Source organism: Heptranchias perlo, chromosome 27 (assembly GCF_035084215.1).
Source record: "Heptranchias perlo isolate sHepPer1 chromosome 27, sHepPer1.hap1, whole genome shotgun sequence".
Classification (NCBI taxonomy): domain Eukaryota; kingdom Metazoa; phylum Chordata; class Chondrichthyes; order Hexanchiformes; family Hexanchidae; genus Heptranchias; species Heptranchias perlo.
The window spans coordinates 30227908-30248840 of NC_090351.1; the positions used below are offsets into that span (position 1 = coordinate 30227908).

Consider the following 20933-nt stretch of genomic DNA (forward strand, 5'->3'; position numbering starts at 1 on the left):
TAATCTATTATTGCTCTCTGTTATTCCCTCATTATTTCCTAGTTCTGTAATCTATTATTACTGTTATTCTCTCATTATTTCCTAGTTGCTGTAATCTATTATTGCTCTCTGTTATTCCCTCATTATTCCCTAGTTCTGTAATCTATTATTGCTCTCTGTTATTCCCTCATTATTGCCTAGTTGCTGTAATCTATTATTACTCTCTGTTATTCCCTCATTATTCCCTAGTTGCTGTAATCTATTATTGCTCTTTGTTATTCTCTCATTATTTCCTAGTTGCTGTAATTAATTATTGCTCTCTGCTATTCCCTCATTATTTCCTCGTTCTGTAATCTATTATTACTGTTATTCTCTCATTATTTCCTAGTTGCTGTAATCTATTATTGCTCTCTGTTATTCCCTCATTATTCCCTAGTTGCTGTAATCTATTATTGCTCTTTGTTATTCCCTCATTATTTCCCAGTTGCTGTAATCTATTATTGCTCTCTGTTATTCCCTCATTATTGCCTAGTTGCTGTAATCTATTATTGCTCTTTGTTATTCCCTCATTATTTCCTAGTTGCTGTAATCTATTATTGCTCTCTGTTATTCCCTCATTATTGCCTAGTTGCTATAATCTATTATTACTCTCTGTTATTCCCTCATTATTCCCTAGTTGCTGTAATCTATTATTGTTCTTTGTTATTCACTCATTATTTCCTAGTTGCTGTAATTAATTATTGCTCTCTGCTATTCCCTCATTATTTCCTCGTTCTGTATCTATTATTACTGTTATTCTCTCATTATTTCCTAGTTGCTGTAATCTATTATTGCTCTCTGTTATTCCCTTATTATTCCCTAGTTGCTGTAATCTATTATTGCTCTCTGTTATTCCCTCATTATTTCCTAGTTGCTGTAATCTATTATTGCTTTCTGTTATTCCCTCATTATTTCCTAGTTGCTGTAATCAATTATTGCTCTCTGTTATTCCCTCATTATTGCCTAGTTGCTGTAATCTATTATTAGTTTCTGTTATTCCCTCATTATTCCCTAGTTGCTGTAATCTATTATTACTCTGTTATTCCCTCATTTCCTAGTTGCTGTAATCTATTATTGCTCTCTGTTATTCCCTCATTATTCCCTAGCTGCTGTAATCTATTATTGCTCTCTGTTATTCTCTCATTATTCCCTAGCTGCTGTAATCTATTATTGCTCTCTGTTATTCTCTCATTATTTCCTAGTTGCTGTAATCTATTATTGCTCTCTGTTATTCCCTCATTATTCCCTAGTTCTGTAATCTATTATTGCTCTCTGTTATTCTCTCATTATTCCCTAGTTCTGTAATCTATTATTGCTCTCTGTTATTCCCTCATTATCTATTATTACTCTCAGTCCCTCCTCCTGTAATTTCCCAGTTGCTATAATCAGACCATTCGCGCACACGTCATCATGAACGTCAATTCTTCCATTTTAGACCATCTCCTTCCCATTGGTCGGAACGTCGCGAGCCGTCACAATCACCCTACTGTCCAATGGCAACCGCGGGACCCTCCCCTCCCTCTTGCCGGATTGGCTAATGTCGTGCGGATTCCCGACTCGGATTGGGTGCCGGAGCCATCAATCAAGCTGCGTGGCCGCCCATTGGGTGATGTCATGCCCCATTGTGCGGGGATTCGCCCTTTAAATAGCAGCGGCGGCGGTGGATCGAGGCCAGACTCGGAGCGAGTCATCCCGGGGAGAGGACGTGGGGGTTAAAGCGGACGCTCCGGGACAATCGAGCCACGTACAGAACTCGCAATAATATATTGAGAGGAAAAAAAAAAATTACAATTAATAAAAATCTCGGGTGTTTTATAATTTCCCCCGTTTCCCCCCCCCCCCCCCCCCTGCCGCCATATCCGCATTAATAAAGCTGCCGGACGCTGGTTTATCGACAAACAGCCTTTTGAGTCTCGGTCGGATTGATATGAGCATGGAGATCGCGGCCGCTGTGGGCTTTGTCAGCAGGCTGCTGCGGAACACGGGCTTGGTGAGCCCGGGACAGCTGCAAATCTTCAACCACTCGCTGCAAGACGCGCTGGCAGGTGAGTAACGAGGCGAAGGAGCCGCGCTGGCGGGGCTGGGCAGAGAGAGGAGGAGGAGGGGGTCGATCGGCGACACTGGAGCTGAGCGCAGATCCCTGTTGGGGGCGGGCGGGCGGGGGGGAAAACTCCCTGCTTTTCGAGTGGGAGAAAATAAAAACTCTTCCCAAAAAAAAAAATAAGTGTGATCGAAGTTTCAAAATACGCTTCACGATTTGTAAATATTTACACTCGGTGTTTCTTCCCAATTTTTCCAAATGTGTAAAGCCCTGATTTTTATTTTAAGCGCGATCTTCCAGTTTGTGATCTGTAAAACTGAACAAAAACCCTCGACGTTAAAGAAGTTGAGAAACGAAATGTGTCTGTGACGCAGAACAAAAGCACTTTCTCTCTTTCTTTCCCCCCCCCCCCCCGCCCCCCCAAGTAATGTTCGAGTTCCTAACAACAAAAGTGCATAAAACTCACTACTTTCGCATTTAAGTATGAACAACTTTTTTACAAACATAAAACAATTGATTCAATTTGCTTTTCACAAAACTGAAACCGCGCATTGATTTTTAAAAACAACTGCCTGCTTCATAAAGTTCTTAAGGAGAGGGGGAAAACAAACTTTTCATCTTGGATTTGATGTCAGATAGAAATACTTTAAAACTAATTTTGACGGCGATTAACACTTGGGTATCTTTGCTGCTCTTATGAACTTAAAACTAAACTTTTGAAGGTAGGTGCAAAGACAGTGATCTAGGTTTTAAGGTGGATCAAAATTGTTCAAGAATATTTTGACTCCAATATGGGTAAAAATGTATTTTGCTGTAACCTTATTAATCTCGGATGTCCATCTTCCCTTTCAGAGCACTACAGACATCATTGGTTCCCAGACAAACCGTCCAAAGGATCGGGTTACCGCTGTATCCGAATAAATCACAAAATGGACCCCTTGATTGGAAAAGCTGCCAACAGAATAGGGTTTAGCAGTGATCAGCTCTACAGACTCCTTCCCAGTGAGCTGACTCTGTGGGTAGACCCATATGAGGTCTCTTACCGCATAGGTGAAGATGGTTCCATATGTGTCCTGTATGAAGCGCCGCCAGCAAATAACCGGGGAATGCTAACCTGTAAAAATGAGCTAATCATGGGCAGGACCAGTCCTCCCAAAAACTACTGGATGACAGTTTCGAGCTGAGAGGCACTTTGCTGCAACTGAGCAATATATACCTTAAGTGGAGTTTTTTTTTTCTTTTTTAAAAGGTTCTGTGGCTTATATATAAAAAGATCACTTGGCCCTGATAAAATCAACCTGCATAAGCAGAACTGATTTTGTCAGGTACGATTAAGCAGTTATCTGGATGGGGGATTTCCAAAGGAGCATTCGAGTGGGATGTAATCCAATTATGAAACTATTACAGTTGGAATAGTTTCATGAGTGGGAAGTTAGTGAAAGTAGTCATAACTACTTTAGCTGAGTAAACTATGTATTCTAATTCTTGAGGATGGTATTTCATTGGCTCTTCACACAAATGGTTGACACCTAATTAAAACTTTTTATATTATGAAAATACAACGTTGAGCGTTGGAAACAAAATAATAAGGCACTGAGACGAAGAACACTTTAAAGATTTCTGAATAAAAGGATTACAACCATGGTATATTTTGATCAAGACAAAAAAAGTAAGCTGTTTTGAACATTTTTAAAAAGTTTTTAAATTACAACATCGCTGTTTTATAGGTCTGACTGACGGATGTTCCTCTTTTAAGGAATTGCACACAATCAGACTTATAAAAAATTTGCCCTAGCTTTCTTTGACTATTGTGTAACTCAGTATTGATCAAAGAAAGGTAAAATACATTTTACATAACCCACGTTTAAGGGGACACTGCCTTTTGGACTAAGCTGTGAATTGATTCCTGTAGCTTATTGTAAAACTGACAGATTTTTATGTAATACTGCAAAGCTGTTTTCAAATGAAAGCTTGAGGAAAAATCACTTCTGGTAGTATATTGTGCAGATCTAGTTTAGTTGTCTGTACATGAGTTTTTTTTTGACAGTCTGTAAGCTATGTGAATCCAAACTGTTGTACATTTTTTCTTAAGTATTGTACAGCTGTATTGAAGAAATTGTACAGTTTTCTATAAGTTTTAATTAAAGCATACTTTTCAATGGAAAGCAATCTTTCTTTTATTGAGGGCAAAGAGACCAAGTGCACTCAATGAGGAAGTCTTGAATTACTGAAACATCGTAGGAGGTTGGGGAAGTTCCAGTTTGGTTTAAAAAGCAGCCACGTCATTGCAGAAGTAATACCTCTGTTAAATATAGTGCATCACAAAAGATTTGTTTCTGTACTGTATAGAAATTTGAGGTTACTTCTTTAGTATGTAGTTTAGTCTAAGGAAATGGATATTCCCAGGGCCTGTGGAACATCTCACAACATGGTAGATCAGAAATTCAGCCCATATCCTCTTTTGCTGCTTTCACAAGTTGCAACTTGTTGATCTCCTGCCTATTTTAAGCCCTGCTATCTCCAATTGCTTCTGTCTTTAGCAACCTTTGGTGCTCTGTCCCCCAATTTATTGGCTTCAAAATCCATAATCTTGTCCGATATTGGCAACCTTCCTAAGCCTTATGTTCCATCATATGTCCCTTGCTCCTTTGCATACATTTTTTTCCCTTTGTTTCTTCAGCCCTCACAACTCCACCTTTTTGGTTAAAGTCTTAATTGTCTTGGAATGTTCTCTCAAAGGAACCTTGCTACTTCAATAACAACCTCAAAACTTACCTTTTTGATGTTGTTACTCTTCCTACCACTGCCCAACGGTTATTTTTACTTCTGAAGTGCTTTGGGATGTGTTAGTATGTTAAAGGTTGTATACAAGTACAAGATGTTCTGATCAGTCTCTGCTAAACTTCTACTTATGCTTAATATGGTGGAAATTTGAGGTTTAACCTGGGATGAACAATGAGTTGAGTGTTGTCAACTGACATCACATGGATTTTTTTTTAAATGGACCACCTAGTCAAATTTGGAAGTGATACCAAGCTAGGAAGAAGAGCAATTGAATCTGAAGCAAAAATCAACCAGCTACAAAATAAATTAATTAAATTAAGTGGGTGGACTAGTGATAGATAAAATTCAATATGGATGTGTGAAATACTGTGCAGTAGAAGGAAAATGTGAGTGTTATACATCCAAGAGTAATATCAAAATAGCTAAAGGTGGGAGACATTTACTGCTTCTTAATATGCTTTGTTACTTTAGAGCAACAATGGCCAGAGAATGGAATGCTGATCTGTATGGCAAAATCAATGAAGAGTAGAAGGATTCTACACTAAATCTATAGCATTCTGGTGTCCACATTTTGGAAGAAAGCACTTCCAGCCATGGGAATGTGCAGAGAAGAGCCACAATGCTGATTCCTGGCATTAAGACAATTAAGTTATGAAGAGAAACTTGGGGTCTTCAAATATGAATGGATGTAACAAAAATGGGATCATGTAGCAGTATATGAGATAGGAAATTATAAATTTAAGTTAAACCATAACAGTGGGATAAGGGGCCCAAGTTCAGACTGGCAAAAGGCCAATTTAGGACCGATTAAGAAGTTCTTCACAGAGGCACTCATATTATATATATATATATATATATATATAATGAACTTTTAGGTAGATTTGTGGAAGCAAAAGCCTTTCAACCATTAAAAAAACAATTGGATACTGTGATTGGCAGACTGTAAATTTTTTTCTGGACGGTTAAACTATGATAGGCAAACCACGTATGATTCTTGTGATCATCAAATGCTTCCTAAAAGTTTTATAGTTTTAGTTCCCTGTGGCTCACTGGATAAATGAACCATATTCAGTGGCAATGAAAGCAAGCAGAGGTCCAAATTTTGATTTCTGATCTGTGAGGGCAAAACCACTGGTTTTGCTCATGGGTTGGGGGAAGGGAATGACTAGGGTTCCCACTCATCTTGGCTGTCTGTTGACTCCTGCTGGAAATCTGGGGACATCATGTGAAGACAAGATTGGAACTGGCTGCCGTAGGACTCCATAGTTAATTACTTTTGATAATAATTGCTGTCTAGCCTTGCATATGCATTGCTGGCGATGGAAAGGAGGGATAAAAGATCAAACCTAATTGCAGTTAAACCTTCCTTTTGCTTACCAAGGAAGTATTTAGTGAGACAAATAAACTTTTTATTGGCATTTCCCGCCACGTAGGAGATTTCCTGTCCTGCCAATTTTTCTTCTCTCATATGATTCTAAGGGTGCCTAGTTCTTTAGTTCTTCATGTATGTAGTATGCAGTAAGTGTTGGTAGGCTTTGCAAAGGCAGAAGGTATAAAGGTATTCCTGATACTGACCTCACCTGATATCCACTGTCCAGCAGTAGTCACCCAGATAGAAATCCAAAGTGCCAACCCTGGCTTATTTTGCATTCTTTAGCCTAGGGGGCTGAGACCAATTCTAACACCACAGTTACTACCCTGATTGAGATCAGCTAATTAATCACAGGCCAGGATTAATTCTGCAACTTTCTGGTATGCATTGCTCAGTTGCACACAATCTCTGCTAATGGAGCATCAAGGGTACCCTTGCAAGAATGTTTCAACACCCATCAGTAAGCAAAATATTCTCATCTGTATTGTATAAATGACAATCTATAATATTTAGTTACAATCGTCTGTTCGGTAAGTGCAGAGGACCTGGAGCATAAATGTGAGTTTATGCTACAAGTAAACAGTAATTTTCTCCATTATTTTTATCTTCCTTTCTTTTAAACCACTAATCACAATTTGAACCTAAAGTAACACGAGTATTGGTTCACAGGCCCTTGGTTTGGAAGGCAGATATTTTTAATCAACTGAAACTTTAGTTTCATAATGGGGGATGGGGGGGGGCAAACAAATTGGCAGACCAGGAAATATATTTGGAAGGTTAGAAAACAGACTCAATTATGCAGGCAGTAAATGAAACCTTAGGCCATACTAAATGATGAAGCCGCCTCAAATGGCTGCTTTTCTATTGGTGATGTGGAGTGAAAACTTGTCCCATTGAGAGTGAATCTTGTATAGATTGTGCATTTTTTTAAATAATTCACCATTACCACAGCAGGTTACAGTACTCAAATTACCTTCATGCAAATATAATGTTGACGCTTTTGTTTAAACTACTTTAATTAGGTTATCTCCAGTTGCAGTACTGGCCAAAACCCATCATGATTCTAAAGACCATCACAGTCTCAGTAGCTTTTAGTCAAATAACCAACAGTTTTGCCATTCAAATACATTGAGAATGCCTAAACAAACAAACCCATTAATGGACTTTTAGAATTGGGTGTACTGTATATGCAAATTTTAAAATCTATTTTGACAATCTATTTAATCTCTTCACGCAACACAATGATGTAACCTCAACCAGACAGACTGATAACTTCACATCTTCTCCATCGATGGACTGTCTCAATCACTGTCCAGAACCAATGGTAAAGAAGCTAGGACCTGGAAGCAGCAGGACATTTGCCCTACCAGTGGTGGAACGAGTGGGGCCTAAAGAAATACATGCATTGCTGTCTGAGGAGTGTAATGCAACCACTGAGAAAAGAGGCAAGTCAAAACTCGTGGCAGCCCTAACAATTTTATTTTGATGTCAACACCCCAGTTCTTAAATTTTGTTCCTTTTATTTTACCCAGTTGTTTCCCTCCAGTTTTAGGACAGTGACTTCCCTTCATCGCTTTCCCCCTTTTATTTTTTTAAGTCGGGCGATGGTTAGCCTGGACTCTTAAGTAAAGCAGAGATCTAATGCTTTTTGAGGGGAAACACAAGTTCGGATCGGTGCGCTTTACCTGACAGAAATCGGCTCCCTTAATCCAACAGCATATTCGTACACCCACATTTTCGTGGGCCCACGATGCCATTGGGATCTCAAGTGTGTGGGTGTTTATACTGTGGAGTGCATCTAATGTAGACATTTTGATGTAGACATCAAAACCATGCAGCTCCCATGGGTTGCACTCCCACACGCGAACAAATGCTTGGCAAAACATTTTTTTTTGTTTTTCAAATAAATGAACCATGGCATGAATAACATTAAACTGGAGCGCTGGGTATGTATTCTTCCTCTCGGCATAAAAAAGTCTTCAAGGTCTAACAAGAGCAGAATCGTAAATTCCTAACAAGAGAAATCCTAGATTACAAGGAAGATATTTTTCGAGGCAAATTAGAGGGAATCTTAACATGGGCAGGCTGCGAAGGTACTATGTTGCATTAGTATAATAGGTGTAACTGGGAGTTTTTGATGAATATTTACTTAACAATCCAGACACTGTCCAGATTCAGTAGCCGTTTTATGATGCATTCGTGACTAGAAGCTTGTAGCCTAACAACAACAACAACAACAACAACAAAACTACTTGCATTTATATTGCGCTAATAACATAGTAAAATGTCCTAAGGCACTTCACATGAGCGTTAACAAACAAAATTTCACACTGAGCCACATAAGGAGATAATAGGACAGATGACCAAAAACTTGGTCAAAGAGGTAGGTTTTAAGCCATTGCAGGTGATTCGCTGGCTACGACTGGATAGATACGAATGGAACCAGGCGAGCACAATCCCACCCAGCTGGACGACGGAGGAGAGGCGTTGGAGGAGGATGGTGTGGTCAACCGTGTCAAAGGCTGCAGACAGGTCGAGAAGGATGAGGAGGGATAGTTTACCATGGCCAGTCATATAGGATGTCATTTCTGACTTTGATAAGGGCCGTTTCAATACTGTCGCGGGACGGAAACCTGAATGGAGGGATTTAAACATGGAGTTGCGGGAAAGATGGGCACGGATTTGGGAGGCGACAACACTTTCAAGGACTTTAGAGAGGAAAGGGAGGTTGGAGATGGGGCAGTAGTTTGCAAGGACAGAGGGGTCAAGGGTGGGTTTTTTGAGGAGGGGTGTGATGACGGCAGATTTGAAGTGGAGGGGGACAGTATCTGAGGAGAGGGAACAGTTAACAATATCAGATAACACGGGGGCCAGGAAGGGAAATTGGGTGGTCAGCAGTTTAGTGGGAATAGAGTCGAGGGAGCAGGAGCTGGATCTCATGGTCAAGATGAGTTCAGAAAGGGCATGAGGGGAGATAGGAGAGAACTAGAGAAAGATGCAATTTCAGGGCTAGGGCAGGGGGAACCGTAGGAAAGTTTGGGTTGGTGGGCTAGTAGAAGCGGCTGAGGCAGCTGAACAGATGGTCTCAATTTTAGTGACAAAGAATTCCATGAGCTCCTCGCACTTTTTGTTGGAGTTGAGGGTGGAAGGGACTGGGGAGAGGGGTTTGAGAAGATGGTTTGTAGTGAAGAAGAGAAGCCAGGGGTTATCATTGCATTCCAGGATAATCCTGGAATAGTGAGCAGTTTTGGCAGAGGAGAGCAGGACCCGTTAGTGCTTTTTGTGGTCCAGTCAGATCTGGCGATGAATGGCCAAACCAGTTGTCCGCCGTAAACGTTCAAGTCTGCGTCCCTTGGACTTAAGGGAGCAGAGATGAGAGCCAGAGCAGGGGAAGTGACCAGGGTGAGAGAGAGTAATGGTTTCAATGGGGACAAGGGCATCAAAGGTGGAGGCGAGGGTGTTATTGAGCAGATCGGTAGCTGCAGAAATATTGTGGGGAATGGAGAGCGAAAGGCTAGACAGTTGGGAATTTGAAAGTGCCGTTGTAAGTGACTTGGGGAAGAGTTTTTTCCAGGGGCGGACACAGAAGGAAGTGGGCTTGGGAGCGGGAAGGGGATGTGGGTGGAGAGGGATACAAGGAAGTGATCAGAGATGGCCTTATCTGTGATTGATACGATGGGAGAAGAGAGGCCACGTGAGATGGCCTCATAAATGAGGATATTGGGGCTCGACCACTCTGGGGTGTGGGACTGATCTATGCAAGTCAGGAATGCCCAATGTTCAAACCCTGGTCTGTGCTGATCTAGCTGATGTCACTTGGGCTCAACAATTGGGTTCAATAATTAGCCTTAGTGTCTCCAGGGTTGCATGGGGGAAAGACTGGATAGGGTTCCTACTCCTGATCACTATCTAATTACCCTGGTTGGAGACTGTAGATCTGGGGTGAGTACAGGATTAAACTTTGCTGCGCTTCTCCCGTGGTCAAATAATTTACTGATATTCACTAAGTTCATAAATGGCCTCTTAGGTGTGGTATCCTAAGCATGAGTCACTACCATTGGGATAAAATTATATTTAAAACAAAGTAGATGAAGTTGGCGATGATTGCTTTGGCTTCAATCACATATATTACATTTTACTACATGCATTTGATGTGCAAACAGAATCCTAGCTATATAATTTGGGGAAAGAATGCTCAACTCTCAGGTTTGCTTATAGTGCAGCTGGGACACATTCGTGAAAACTCCCTGCTCAGGAAACCTCGTCCAAACAAGATGGTCTTTGTCTGCAAAGGTGAAAGAATTTGGGTGCGTGAACCAGGCTGTTTACATTTTTAACCATTGACACCATTTCCTATTAGCTTTTCAAAACTGAGCCATCTATGGAAATTTCCTCAGAGACTAGTAGCAAAACATTCCTTATTCAAGTCTGACATAAAACAGCAATCATATCAAAGCTCCTTCACATCTATTTACCTTTTGAACTGTGTTCCCCCCCCGCCACTCCCACCCCCCTGCCTGTGTGCTGGTCATGATTGCAATTTTGTTCTTTGAACTCAGGCCCATGGGGATCTGGATTGAGACTGGCCAAACTCATTTCGCTTAAGTCCAGCTGTCAAGAGCTCCCCGACTGCTCAGTGGGTTGTTGCATTTCTTGGTGTGTTGATATGCTATGCAGCAATTCAGAACAGGGAGATCTCAGGTTCAACCTCCAGTCTGTGCTGAGTTAGCTGATCTCAGCCAAGATGGTGATAGGAACACTACAAATGGCCTCTGCATCCTGAGTGAGTGGGGGGGGGGGGGGGAGGGGGAGGGGGGAGAAAAACCAGCCAAAGTTCCCATTTCCAGCTCTACAACCTTCCGAGTTATCTGCGCTCTTCCAATTCTGGATTTTCATCGCTCCGCCATTGGCGGCCGTGCCTTCATCTGCCTAGGCCCTAAGCACTGGAATTCCCTCCTTAAACCTCTCCACCTCTCTCTCCTCCTTAAAGGCACTCCTACATACTTCTTTCACCTGTCCTAATATCTCCTTACGTGGCTCGGAGTCAAATTTTGATTGATAATCGCTCCTGCGAAGCACCTTGGGACATTTTACTACATTGAAGGTGCAATATAAACGCAAATTGTTGTTATTGTTATCACTATTTGGTGAGTCCTGTTGGAAAGTGTGAGGGGTTGAAGTTGGATGAGGGCAGAATGAGGTGCGATCAAGATAAAATAGCCTGCTAATACTCCCTGTCTAGGCTTACACTAGGACAATGGCCACTGATGGTAAGATACTGGAGAGTGATCAGCAAGAGTCACTGGTTGCAGGAGAGGTGAGGTGAAAATTGGAAGAAAGATTAGATCAGCTTGTTATTTATGGACGTGGATTTTGAAATTCATGCATTGAATGCACATCCCACAGTCAGTCAGTGTTTATGGATGTGGTATTTGTTCTGTGAGTTTCTTATGAAATCCCTTTCACATAAGCACCTGCAGAATATATGCTGGAGGCATTGAAGTGAAAAGAAAATAAGCATTAGAGTTAAATCTCCAAACCAGTTTGACAGTATCCAGTAATTTAATTTAATCCTATGAGTACTGTGTTCCCTTTGTACTCTTTAATTATACGTGCTCATGTTATAGGTTACCATATAAATAATAACTAAAAAAAATTGTATATTTCTGAACACTGAATCTTTTACAATGAAATTGGAGACATTCATTGCCTCAAATATTTCATAGTTTGCAGTATTTTCTGAGTAAATTTTTGTGGTGCCAAATCATAAGATCAAGGTGGTGCCAGGTTTGATCGGTAGTGTGTGCTGAGTCAGTTGATCTCAACTGGGAGTTGGCACTGCTACAGCTGGCACCAATGTCCCTGGGCTTGGGAGGGGAAAAAAGTAACCAGGCTCTCCCTCATGACATCTGCTGGAAATAATTGTTTGCAGACATCAGATGAGCACAGGTCTTTATGCCCCCTTTCCTCCATAGTTGCTGTCATTTACTGCCTAGATTCACACATAAAGTATGGTTATGTGGGTGAAGAACCAGAGTCTGCAGGTACCCATGGACCTGTAACCCAACATGGGTTAACACCTTCAGGTGTGAGAGGGGAGAAAAGTGGGAAACAACGTGCTTAAAGATTGGGAGATTCAATTAAAATTGCAATCTTATTATTGCCATATTTTTGTGTGGTGCTGCCAGTGAAAGTACTGGGAATTATTCACCACATTTCCTTTCGTAACATCTTGACTGCTACATCAAAACTTTGCTTTTTAAATAAATATATACTGTTGGTGCGTATTAAGAGGCTCGGTGTTAGTGAGATTCTACAGTGCAGAAATGTTTTTCTGTTCCAAATGAAAGAAGTTTGTTCTTATTCTTTATCTTTTCTGTAGTTAAGATCACTACATTGAATGTGCTATGTGTACAAGGACAGTTTCCATCCTTGTGTCAACATACGTGCGTCAAAGTGAGATTGAGGATCTACAACAATCCTTTTATAGCCATCCTGCTATCAGTCATTCAATTTGTTCTGATAGCACTTCAGCCGTGTTATTGTGATGAGCTAACATAAAGCTGCTAACTAAATGCTTAACTCTTCTGAAGGTTATAATTGATTTGGTAAAGGTTTTGAACTAGAGGATCAAAGTAACCCATGCAGAGGCAACTGTATTGTAATAGAAGAGCAGTAATCCACAGCATTACATGAGACTGTACACAAAATTCAATTATCAACGTGGAGCTTAAGTGAGCTGCTTAACTTTTCAGTTCTAAGTTTCTTTGGAGCTCAATGTAAAAGCACTTAGCAGGAATTAGACTTTCCAGATCGCAAATGAAGCAGATTTTATTGTCTATAGTCTTAAACATGTTCCTGACTCGTTTCACCAAAATACATTACTCGAGTATCTCCTGTGCACACTTCTTTACCGAACTCAACTTTCCATTTATTCTAAAGGAGGATAGACAGTGATTGCTTCAAATCCAGGCCTGTCAACAAATGTCAACTGGCTGTTTGACTGCAAGGACATACGGTTGAATTCAATCCTGTCTTTACCTGATGCATTTTCCAGTAGGGTTCACTGGTAGTGATGAAGAGCAGGAAACCCTGGATGATTTTTCCACTCTCCAGTCCAGGGGCATTGAGGATAATTGAAGCACCCCTGCTGGGATCAGCCAACTCAGCACAGATGAATTTTCCTGATTTGTATCGTTCCGTTTTACATTGGCCAGAGGTTTTACCAACTAAACCACCAGGGGAAGTCCTTCCTGTTCTTCAGTCTATTTCTTCCATACTTTCTTGCTGCTTGTGAGGATCGGGGAGAGATCCACTTCCATTCCTGCACCAATGGCACTTTAAATGCCCAATAGGAAGTTCATGAGAATAGCCCAGAGCCCTAAAACATAGGAACAGGAGTATGCCATTCAGCCCCTTGAGCCTGTTCTGCCATTCAATCAGATTATTGCTGACTTACCCGCTTTTGATCCATATCCCTTGACATCCTTACATAACAATAATCTATTTAGTTCAGTCTTGAAAATATCAATTGACCTAGCAGCCACAGACTTTTGGGGGATAGAGTTTCAGATTTCCACTATCCTTTGGAAGAAAAAGTGCTTCCTGATTTCATGCTTAAATGACCTAGCTCTAATTTCAAGACTGTACCCCTTTGTTCTGGATTTCCCCACCAGAGGAAATAGTTTCTCTGTATCTATCCTATCGAACTCCAGTATCATTTTAAGCACTTCAATTAGATTAACCTTTTAAACCCAAGGGAATATAAGCTAAGTTTATTCATTGCCACACTGTCCTGGATATTTTCATTAAAAGCAATTATGAGCTTTTGCAAAGGCAGGGCAAGTATATCTGTGAGTAGCTGAGCCATACAGACAAAGAAGTCCATACGTTTGATCCCAGTCTGTGTTGATCATGCTTAGTCGGTCACAATTACCCTCAATGCCTCTAGTTTAAGGTGAGCAAAATCTGGCAGAGTTCCCATTCCCGATAGCTATTAAGTGACTTCTGTTACAAATCTGTGTGTGATGCCCATCACAGTTGAATAATAACTGACATTCACTGCCAAGGCTCACATATGAATAATCAGTACTTGGACTAGTTACCAAGGGGTGCCCATGGGCCATACCTAAGCAAGGAGTCAACATCTTGATAAGTTAACAGGAGGGAAGAAAACTGGTCTGTTACTGCCAGTTTTCTGCCCCCGCCAAAGTTGAAAATGACCTCCATTTCTAAAAAAAATTCTAAATAGTGTATTGCTTTAATATGAATCAAACAACAACTTGCATTTATATAATAACTTTAACATAGAAAAATGTCCCAAGCCTCTTCATGGAGGAGCAATCAAAAAAATGGTCACAATCTAGGGTATCATGAAGGGTTTTGATAGAGTAACTAAGGAGAATCTGTTTCCAGTGGCAGAAGAGTCGGTGACCAGAGGAGACAGATTTAAGATAATTGGCAAAAGAGCCAGAGGTGAGATGAGGAGAATTTTTTTTTACTTTGATCCAAATTTTCAAGATATTAAGGGGAACTGATAGGGTGGATAGAGAAAAATTATTTCCCCGCTGGTTGGGGAGTCTAGGACTAAGGGACATAGCCTAAAAATTAGAGCCAGGACTTGCAGGAGTGAAGTTAGGAAACACTTCTACACGCAAAGGGTGGTAGAAGTTTGGAACTCTCTTCCGCAAACTGCAGTCAATGCTAGCTCAATTGTTAATTTTAAGTCTGAGATTGATAGATTTTTGTTAACCAAAGGTATATGGGGCTAAGGCGGGTATATGGAGTTCGGGCACAGATCAGCCATGATCTCACTGAATGGTGGAACAGGCTCGAGGGGCTAAATGGCCTACTTCTGTTCATATATTCTTATGTTCTTGTGTTCAGCGAGTTGTTATGATCTGGAATGCACTGCCTGAAAGGGTGGTGGAAGCAGATTCAATAGTGACTTTCAAAAGGGAATTGGATAAATACTTGAAGGGGAGAAAATTGCATGGCTATGGGGAAAGAGCAGGGGAGTGGGACTAATTGGATAGCTCTTTCAGAGCCATCACAGGCACAATGGACCGAATGGCCGCCACCTGTGCTATAAAAGTCTTATGATTTTGGAGAGTTGGCAGATTATAGTTTACAGGAAAGGTCTAATGGAGAACTGGAAGCACTGGCAGTGTCAATTGCTTGTAATGCTGAGCCTTCTTTTTGTTCCTGTTTCAATAGAAATTCTAACATATGTCCGCATGTCTGAACGTGTGATATCAGGTCCTATTGGCTTTGCATATCGTACCGGCATAACGGCACCAGAATTTTTTGAGTGGGTGGGTAAACTCTAAGGGAAAATACACAGCTCCCTGAGATTGAGGAACTATGATGGAAAGTCTCCTATTACAACAGATTCTGGGCCTACTTTTCTTTTTCAAATACTAAGCTTTTAAATCATTGATACGTTTGGAAAGTGAGCTAGCGGCTGCTAGATTTTGTTTTCAAAGAGTGCGGAAAAACAGGAAACTGCCTTTTCTTCAAATGGGATTTTGTTATTAAGGGTTTGTTTTCAAAGGTTGCTCCACAGGCAAGAAGTTCGTTATTTCATTAATACCAGAACTGAGTGCAGACATGCTTGGACTCTTGTGCTGCAACAACAAATGTAGGCAGAAGTGAAACCATAGTAGTTTTACGTAAGGAACACGAGTTACAAACTACAACATAAGAACATAAGAAATAGGAGCAGGAGTAGGCCACAGGGCCCCTCGAGCCTGCTCCGCCATTCAATCAGATCATGGCTGATCTTCAACCTCAACTCCACTTTCCTGCCCAATCCCCATATCCCAACAACAATGTCTCAATCCCACAAGACCATGAGAGAAATATGGATGAAGAGGCCATTCGGCCCATCTTAGCTAGTCCCCATCACATCATCAAACTATCTCTTAATTGAATCCATACTTCACCAGGAATACAAGTAGTATGAGTTGAAAGTATTCTTTATTCTCTTAATGGCTCACTCAGATAAGGCAGTGTGCAGTTGAATTGTATAGGCAGGAACCAAAATCAAACCCAGGGCCTTCCTGAGTGCAATCCAACGATCCACGCAGCAAGTGGACAGGTGGGGAGGCAGAATTGGTGTTAGCACTGATGTTTCACCAAAGCTCACTGTCTAGGTTCAAACATGAAGCGTATACACTTAGTGAGATTTTAAAGGGAGCCTGGTGCCAACAGAATCGTATGTACCCCAACATGAAGCTGCGGTGTATCCCATCAGTGGCAGCATTCTTAAGAGATGCTGCAACTGTGCTCGTTGCCTGCGAGCCACTGATGCTGCATGGTGTTCAATGTCACTACACTGAGCTTGCTGCCCAAAAATGCACAACTGGTGAGCAGAATCCACAAGTGAGACAAATCGAGTTTGCTGCACAGTCTGTGTACCAATAATGGTGTAATTTTGTATCCATAGTTAAGTTCAGGTAGCTCCCGGACTGTTCCCTCTGACTTGGAATTATTTGTATGATTGACAGTTGCATATAGTTTGCTAAAATGACTGATGAATACATACCACGTGTTTTGAATCTCTAAAGTATTTTCTAGTTTGTTACGAACTGAATAAGAAAGATCACATGATGTCAGAAGTGGAAATATCTGACTGAATCTGCCAGGACCTTTTAAAAGGAGATACAGAAGCAGGAAAGAAAACGTGAAGCCTAAAAAGACAACATGTGCTCTCAGCTAAGTACTCAGTGGTAGCACTCTTGCCTGAGAGTCAGGAGGTGGTAGGTTCAAGTCCCACTCCAGCGACTTGAGCACAAAATCTAGACTGACCCTCCAGTGCAGTACTGAGGGAGTGCTGCACTGTCGGTGGCACTGTCTTTCGGACGAGACGTTAAACCAAGGCCCGGTCTGCCCTCTCAGGTGGATGTAAAAGATCCCATGGCACTATTTCAAAGAACAGCAGGTTAGATCTCCCAGGTGTTCTGGCCAATATTTATCCCTCAACCATCACTAAAACAGATTATCTGGTCATTATCACATTGCTGTTTGTGGTACCTTTCTGTTCGCAAATTGCCACATTTCCTACGTTACAACAGTGACTACACTTCAAAAGTACTTCATTGGCTGTAAAGCATTCTGGGACGGCCTGAGGTTGTGAAAGGTGCTATATAAATGCAAGTCTTTCTTTCTTACTCTAAATTTACTGTAAACATGTAAAGGGTGACTTTCATCTTTAGCAGGCTAGTCAATGGAAAGAAAAATCAGGCAGAGTGTATAACAGATGGCCAATACCAACCCCTCATCACCAAAAATCGAGATCCTATATTATTTTGGCTCATCTGTACCGTCTCTGTGTAATTATATCAGCTGAAAAGTAATTTTAAAATATAAAATTAAAACGTTACATATTGGGAGTTCAAGTACTGTTCAGTTCTCCAAACCTATTATTCAAGATGTAGCATTTCCAGCAAAACTAGAGATGGCAGCAATCTAGCCAGCAATTGGAAAAGCTTTAAAAGCCTAAAAGAATGTGACAGTGTTACAAAATTGCATAGGTCTCATTAGCCACCCAAAATATGTCAGAACTAATAACCTATATGCACAGAGAAGCACAGACATTACTTAAGCTTCAGTTTGAGATAGATGAAAATAAGACTCGTATAAAGGTGGTTCTTAGCAAGATGGAACAATTTTGTGTTCAAAAGGCTAGTAAAACCCAAAATAAATTTTTGCATAGCTCCTGAAACAGACTGTAAGCACGATGGGAAATTTCATCTCTGAAAGAAAGAAACCTATTTCTCTTGGAGTCGGAAGTGCAATGCATGTAGCAAACTGACCCATTTCTCAGCCAAGTGTACAAAGTTTAGAATTCGGAACAAAGACAAAAACTGTCACTACATACTGTGGATGATGCTAATTGTGACTCGAATGATGATCATGTTCTTTCACTTGAAGTTATTGGATCTGTAGAAGACCAATATGCCAACACATTATAAGCTGGTGTGCTCATTAAAAAAATCCAAGCAAGTCATATTTAATTGAAACTGTGGCATGACTATCTATATTCTACCTAAGGATGAACACCTGGGACTGTTTGATGATCCAAGTGGCAGATAGCTTCAGGATTCGAGCACTTCACTGCTCATGTTCAACAACACAGCAATTAAGCCATTGGGGAAAAGAAGAAATATAAGAAATAGGAGCAGGAGTAGGTCATACTGCCCCTTGAGCCTGCTCCGCCATTCATTAAGATCATGGCTGATCTTCGACCTCAACTCCACTTTCCTGCCCGATCCCCATATTCCTTGATTTCTTTAGAGTCCAAAAATCTATTGATCTCAGTCTTGAATATACTCAATAACTGAGCATCCTCTGGGGTAGACAGTTCCAAATATTCATGACCATCTGAGTGAAGAAATTCCTCCTCATCTCAGTCCTAAATGTCCGACCCCTTATCCCGAGACTATGTCCCCTAGTTTTAGACTCTCATGCCAGGAGAAACATCCTCCCAGCATCTACCCTGTCAAGCCCTCTTAGAATCTTACATGTTTCAATGAGATCACCTCTCGTTATTCTAAACTCCAGAGAGAGTATAGGCTCATTCTACTCAATTTTTCTTCTTGGACAACCCTCTCATCCCAGGAATTAATCTAGTGAACCATTGTTGCACCACTTCTAAGGCAAGTATATCCTTCCTTAGGTAAGGAGTCCAAAAAAGTCAGTGCTAAAAGCCCATGAAGGTCAACGAGTACAGCATTGAGTTTCAAATAGTTCTAAGTGGACGTAGATATGTTCTAGGTGCTAGAGTCATTAGAATCAAAGAATCATATAATTTTATAGCATAGAAGGAGGCCATTCAGCCCCACTGTGCTGGCTCTCTGAAATAGCTATCCACAGTCCCATTCTTCTACCCTTTCCTTCTACCCTTTTAAATGTTTCTTTTTCAGCATATGCAACTTGCGACAATGAATCATGAGGACTTCATGATGATGGAGTGTGCATCAAAACTCACAAAATGAAATGCTGCGGCCAAGTAGCAGGATGTTTTCAAAGGACAGGGGAATTTAGAAGATATCCTGCACCTTCAAGTTGATCCCAAGATCCTGCCTATATAGTTTCCACACAGAAACGTATCTCTAACTGTAAAGGAACTTGTCAAGAAGCACATTTATGAACGTGTTAATAGGAAAGTTCTTGCTCTGGTCAGTGTCCTGACTGAGTGGGTCCTTCCAATGGCGGTAATGAAATGCAACGTGTAACAAGGCCCTCAAACATAATCACTACACACTTTGAATCATAGATGCTGTCCTGCCTGAACTAAAAGCAAAACTATTCATGGTTGTGGATGCAAAAAATGGGTTTTGGCATTGGATGAACAATCAAGACTCAAAATTACTTTTCAACACCATTTGGAAGATACAGGTGGATGTGGCTGTCTTTTGGATTCTCTCCAGCTCCTGAGAAGATTTCATGCAGCACATGAAAGTCTGAAAAGAGTCGTTGTTGTGGCAGATGACATTTTGGTCTCCATCAGATAAAATGAAGTTCAAGAAACCAGAAGTGAAATATTTGAGCAATGGCCTCTCTGAAGATGATCCAAAACCAAATCCTACTTAAGTTGAAGCAGTACTTAAAATGTCACCTCCCACTGACAAATAAGGTGTCCAGATAATTCTTGGAATGATTTAAATATCTGCATCAATTTGCTCCAAAATTGTAAGAGGTAATGGCTCCTCTTCATAGCCTACTCTAGAAACAAGTTGAATTTACACGGAACTGTTTTCATGATAAGTGTCTGGAAGAGGTCTGGGGCAGGTTGAGAAAGTGGTTAAAAGCAAGGAAGTTATGATGAACCTTTATAAAAGATTGGTTCAGCTACAACTGGAGTATTGTGTCCAATTCTGGGCAACGCATTTTAGAAAGGATGTGTAGGCCTTAGAGAGGGTGCAGAGGAGATTTACTAGAATGGTTCCAGGGATGAAGGACTTCAGTTACGTGGATAAACTGGAGAAGCTGGGGTTGTTCTCCTTAGAGCAGAGAAGTTTGAGAGGAGATTTGATGGAGGTATTCAAAATCATGAAGGGTCTAATCAGAGTAGGTAGAGAGAAACTGTTCCCATTGGTGGCAAGTTCAAGAACCAGAGGACATAGATTTAAGGTGATTGGCAAAATAACCAAAGGCGACATGAAGATAAACTTTTTTACACAGTGAGTGGTTATGATCTGGAATGCACTGCCTGAGCGAGTGGTGGAGGCAGATTCAATCGTGGCTTTCAAAAAGGAATTGGATAAGTACTTGAAAGGAAAAAATTTGCAGGGCTAAGGGGTAAGGGCGGGGGAGTAGGATTAGCTCGATTGCTCTTGCTAAGAGCCGACGCGGACTCAATGGGCCGAATGGCCTCTTTCCGTGCTGTAACCATTCTATGATTCTATGTTTCTGTTAGCTAAGATCGAAGCCCATGGAATCGAGGGAAAAGAACAGACTTGGTTAGGAAGTTGGCTGAGCGAAAGGCGACAGAGAGTAGGGATAATGGGTAGGTACTCACATTGGCAGGATGTGACTAGTGGAGTCCCGCAGGGATCTGTCTTGGGGCCTCAATTATTCACAATATTTATTAACGACTTAGATGAAGGCATAGAAAGTCTCATATCTAAGTTTGCCGATGACACAAAGATTGGTGGCATTGTAAGCAGTGTAGATGAAAACATAAAATTACAAAGCGATATTGATAGATTAGGT

General features: G+C 41.0%; 2 protein-coding genes across 2 annotated transcripts in view; one reads left to right on the top strand and one right to left on the bottom strand.

Moving 5' to 3' along the window:
• The window catches only part of LOC137344519 (acidic mammalian chitinase-like), a 179126-nt gene that overhangs the window by 112173 nt on the left and 46020 nt on the right, over positions 1 to 20933 (bottom strand). The gene's annotated exons all lie outside the window — the stretch shown is intronic.
• LOC137344516 (protein BTG2-like) lies at positions 1679 to 4224 on the top strand. Its single transcript, XM_068007552.1, has 2 exons — positions 1679 to 2063; positions 2912 to 4224. The coding sequence occupies exons 1-2, from the start codon at positions 1946 to 1948 to the stop codon at positions 3241 to 3243; spliced, it is 450 nt and encodes a 149-aa protein (XP_067863653.1). The 5' UTR covers positions 1679 to 1945; the 3' UTR covers positions 3244 to 4224.